Source organism: Plasmopara halstedii, assembly GCF_900000015.1.
Source record: "Plasmopara halstedii genome assembly, contig: Scaffold_1343, whole genome shotgun sequence".
Lineage (NCBI taxonomy): Eukaryota > Oomycota > Peronosporomycetes > Peronosporales > Peronosporaceae > Plasmopara > Plasmopara halstedii.
The window spans coordinates 676980-682327 of NW_020188258.1; the positions used below are offsets into that span (position 1 = coordinate 676980).

Here is a 5348-nt window from a genome sequence, read left to right on the forward strand (position 1 = left end):
GCATGCGTCAAAAAGCTCTCTGCATCATGGCTTAATCAAGTTGTACACGACAAGAACTTCTATCAAGAACGTGACACGATTAATGAAAAACTGCTTTTTGCTTGCTTCTTGGAAGAAGCAATGAACTCACCGAATGCAGAAGCACTGATGTCCCGAGTGATAATTGGGTTAGAAACTTTTCGAGCCACGCCGGATTTGCAATCCGTCGCCGAGGATTTAGAGCGACTTATTGTCGTAAAACCAACGTATAAATTTTTGGTCTTTCAAAACTGGATAATCACAACAGTTCGGAAAATGCTTTTCGCATTCTCGTTGACGTCGGGGAAAAAATCGACTATGAATCTCCATATTTTTGGGTGTGGCTTGACTACGTCCAGTTCGTCTGGATAAAGATTAGCACGATCGGTGGAGAACCAGACTACGATCATTTTCTTCAATTTCTAATCCAGAACGGACTGGGAGGTAAATTAAAAGCGATTTTCAATAGACCAGAATTTTATGAGTGCTTTTCGCAGATAGATAATCATGGGTCTGCCTATTATCAACAATTCAAGATATGATCCAAGTGACGATAAATTTGTATACACGATTTATGAAAAGCTGTTACCTTATCAATGTACATATCAATTCGTCGTCAGTAAATAAATTATTTTTCGCAGTAGAAAGTTTGTTCAGCAATGTGCTTCCAGATGATCGCACCACCGTTAGAACACACAAGAACACGAAAAGTTACGCTGGTATAAGCCCTGTGAAACCCACGTTTGAGTCTTCGAATCACAATTTTTTTCAGTTTCCAGCATTTTTTAATCGACACTCGATCAAATTGATGTATAGAATACATTGAGTGGAGTTTACTCAGCTCACAACGCGGTGATGTCCCAAGGGTTGTCAAACGCGCCAGCAACATTTAGTTGTCTTGTGACGCAGTTGTACAGGCCCCACCGGGCGTATACACAAATTTCTTCGTCCACAGTAGTGCAGAGCACTGGAGGACGGATGAAGAGAACCACATCGCTCGTTTAAGAGCGGTGCTCGAGTGCATGCGCACGAACAAACTGAATGCTAATGCAGAAAGTGCATCATTGCCGAAAAATTCCCTTTTAGGGTGCTTTGTCAGGGAAAATGGCCTTCGTGCGGATTCCGCTAAGGCCAAGGCAATCGTGGACTGGCCGGTCTCAAAGAACTATTAAAATGGTATGGCCTCGCCAACTACTTGCACAAGGTCAGCGAGAACCACGCCGAAATGGCACGGCCATTGTCGAATCTCCTTGAGAAGGATGCGGAATACCGAGCATCGGATGGCTTTTGACGGGGTCAAAGACAGCAGCCTTCATGCACCAATACCAATGTGGTTAGATCCTGATCTTTCTCTCAGTGTCTTCTATGACATTTCGGACTTTGCCTGTGGCTGTGCACTGCTGCAAGCAGACCCCGAGGGGCTAGATCGGGTGATCGCGTTTGAATCTCGCCAGCTCAAAGCTGCATAGAAGAACTACCCAGTCCTCGAAAATAAATCACTTGCGAAGAAGTATGTCAAGTTCAGAGTTCACCTGCTCGGCTCATAGCCGTTCGAGATGTACACTGATCATGCGTCACTACGCCTCAACTCTCGCAGAGGATGGCCAGTTGGCTCTCATTCTATAAAAAATATAACTTTGAGTTGTAGTATTAGCCAGGAAAGCAGAATACTTTGGCTGATGAGTTGTCACGCAAACCGGACTATAAGCTTACCCATGTCGCGACAGAGACGTCGTCCATGACGAGTTTGATCCGCGCCGAGTTCGCGGGTGACGATATGCGCGTAGATCTGCTACAGGCGCTCGGGGGCAAGGACTTTGGGAACTCGAACAAGAAGTTGTCGTCGCGACTGCATACACGTTTGCACCGACATTCATTGAATAATGGATTGTCCATTATTGCACCGACTCATCAGATACGCCACGAGTTGTGGTTCCTCCTGATGAGAATTTGAGATGCCGTATCCTCTTTAAGCCCCATGACACCCTACTCAGTAGTCATCTCGGTCGTGAGAAGAAGTAGAGCTCTGTGAGTTGCCACTACTAGAGCATCCCGCAGGGAGTACATACCGCTATCATCGAAAAATCACTTGCTCTCATGAACAATTGGTAATATTTATCGACCAAGTCAAGTGCGCTGTACTTTATACAGCCGACCATATCGCTCTGGAAAACACCCTTTATTTTTCAGGAATCGGCGTTTGTGCCGGAGTGGTGGCAGCGTTAAGATTATTATACGCGTGATCGATATGCTACTTGCCGTTCGGCTTCCGGACACAAAACGTGGGTGTGGATTGGGGAGGCTTGCTCTCACGCTCCATTCCTGTCTTGTGCTTCGCACGGAAAAAGATTTCAGCGACGTACAGGGCACTTTGGGAAGGGGCAACTGGCGTATTACGCAGTATTTGGTTCCTGGAACCAGGTCGGTCTCATGACGCAAACCTCAGTGTGGAGGTAGGCTGACTTTGCATAACACATCCTAAATTCCAAAATCAAAGAAGAATACGGACCCGAGGGGTTCGAAGATCCGCTTCGTGCGTTCATCACCCTCATGGTGACCTCCGATCTGCTTAATTCAGAAGCGACGAGGAATTGATCTCTCCTTCCAGTCGTGGAATGACCACTTCGGTTAAGTCACCTACCTTCAAGACACCGCCGAGCTCGTCAAAGGACATCTCCTCTAGCCCATGAACAGCATCCACCGTAGGAATAGCCTCGAGGGTGACGCCGCCGCCTTCCTCCCCCGTCATACCATTAACGAGGGTGTATAGCTTTGCGCTATCGTCTACGGCAGACACATCCTGGGTCAGGGTCGACGACCGTCGCCTTGCAGCTAGCATACAGCGTCAACGTCGCCTCTCCCAGAGGCTGTACGTCTCGGCGAGACCGGTGGGAACTCGCACTCGGCGTCATCCGGTAATAGTCCCACTTCCTGCTCTACCGAAGCCTTGATGATAACAACAACATCCGCCGAAGAAATCGTCCAGTGGATAGCATGCCACTCCACCCGCATCTGAAGGGCCTTACCCAAGATGCCCACCATGCCGTGACTGCTTCGAAATGTGAGCAGTGTTCTCGGAGTGCTCGGCAGCATGCCGATAACGACGGACTTTGTCTTTCTACGCTAAAGGAGCATCGCGAGTCACCCGGCGTCGATTGACCAAGTTATCATCGCCTGCTGCCATCATATTTCGATGAGAATGGTGGCGTTCACTACAACGTGGAACACTTTGTGAGTCGACGTCGTCGACGAAGTTCAACACAATATAGTGTGAAATGGCGGGGATACCCAAACTAAAAGAACTCGTGGATGTTTAAGGTGCCACTTTGGCAAGACTGCCCAGACGTCGTGGAAGCTTATGATCAGAAGGATCATGACGCTTCGTGCCGTCGTGCACCCCTCGCTTTTCGGCAGTAGCCCGTGAAGCCGGATAACCATTAGCTAAGCTCAAGTTATAACCCTGAGCTTCTGTGGTCGTAGAATTACCCGTGTGAGAAACCACAGAGCTTGCGGGAACGTTATGGAGTGTTACATATGTCGCAGGGAGACAATACGGAGGACGTCGGCGTAGCGCCTTAAGTTTGGCAAACTTATATCTGAGATGCTTCTCAATGCGCACGGTCATTTCCTTGTGGCTTTGCTGTAAGTTAGACAGCGATGAAAGTTTTCGGTGACGCTGTCCCATCACTTTGCTGTAAGGTAGACAGCGAAGGAAGCTTCCGGTGCCAATGCACCCATCGCTCAGTGAGCTTATCGTTATCTGCAGTGGTTTTGCCAGGGGCGAGCACCACAGGATTGGTCCGCATTGCGGAGATAGGAGCACCCTCTTTTTGAGCTCGAAGTCGAGCGCGGCACCGATCCATCGAGATTTCTTGGGATACAACCAAGCGAACTCGTAGAGATTTCCACTGATCAAGCTCAGCTTGCGTAGTGACCGAAGGCCCGACTACGTAGACGCCAAACATTTGAGTGGTCGCGTCTCCGCCGAGCGAAAGCCGTATACCACACAAGGGACTAAAACCAAACGTAAGAACGAGCGCAGGAGAGCCGCCCTATGAGCATCCTATCATTGCTGTTCCTGTGCCTCGTCGAGGCGATTGGTAATACTACTACTTCGCCCGGAAACCGAGAGGCCGGGGAACGGACATGGTGTCCGCAGGGTTTGAGCTGGGCCCACGTCGCGCCGTTAGCGCACTTCATGATCATCGTCATCCCATGTTGCGGAGGAGAGTTCGATTCGAAGTCGACTTCCTCCAACTCCCGCCTCGCTACCAGCAAGACTGGGTGTTTTGTGTGTCGTAGACACAGTGATCATAGTCCTAAACAGAAGTGTTCGTTTGTCTTGGTAAGGCTTTAATACTTAAAGGTAGCGGATTGCGATTCGCTACACTAGTTCTGGCTTTTGGAAAGAACGTAAGGTCGGTGACCTTAGCTTAGCTTCCTTCAAGCAAATAGCTACGGCACCCCGCTGCACGGTCGTGATATTGGCTACAAACGCTAATGTCTAACAGGGTTACTGTGCACTTTACACCGAGAAAAATTATGCAGACATAAGCAAATGCAATTGATTCGGAACGGAACTAAGAGTCTCTAAGTGACATGTATTAAAATTCACTTTCATTATACTAAATTTATCTTGTTATCTTTTTCTACACTCCATCAAAAAACCATTCATGTTGCGTTATGTGAGGCTGGCTGCTCGAACTCGTTTTTTCTTGTTGGAACGATACTGCAGTATCTGCGAATATGTATAACTCCTCAAATATTTGATCTGACGATTCTTCGAATTGAGCAACTGTACATACATCGTCGGACAGTTCGTACCCAACACCATGGCTAAATCAGCTTGAGCCATGAATAAGCCAAAAGTCCACGACAGTGATAAAGTGAAGAGAAGAGATCTAGTGTAGTGAAGCTTTGGTTCGTCATGAGCTTTCACCTGGGAACTATTGGCCGGCTAGAAGCTGCAATACATTTGGTTCAGAACACCCGATCTTCAGATTTAAACAAGCAACGAGATGTTAAGTCGCTTAAGCAAAGCTCAATTGACCGAATTGCCGATAAGCTGCGTTCTCTGCACTTTGACTGCTTGAACATGTGTCAGATCGGCTCAGTACCACGGTGTTTTAGTCCCCATGGAACCAGTGGACAAATATAGACCAGACACTTGTAATTTTAATGGTTTATTATTATTATGCAGTAGTTGAAGCGATAATGTTAATGTGTAACGCAGTGATTGATGGCTGTCGCGAGATGCTTCTTTACTTCAAAATAAAGTGACTGAGGAAGACCGGAGGTGTTCAACTTTGGCCTTGTTACCCCCCCCCCCC

General features: G+C 47.8%; 1 protein-coding gene across 1 annotated transcript; it reads left to right on the forward strand.

The window, feature by feature from the left end:
• Positions 1-120: 120 nt before the first annotated feature.
• PHALS_01156 (uncharacterized protein) lies at positions 121-466 on the forward strand (the record flags this gene model as incomplete). The annotated part of the gene is made up of 2 exons (XM_024730966.1): positions 121-376; positions 450-466. 2 exons carry the CDS (start codon positions 121-123, stop codon positions 464-466), a joined length of 273 nt encoding a protein of 90 aa, XP_024581191.1.
• Between the last annotated feature and the right edge of the window lie 4882 nt (positions 467-5348).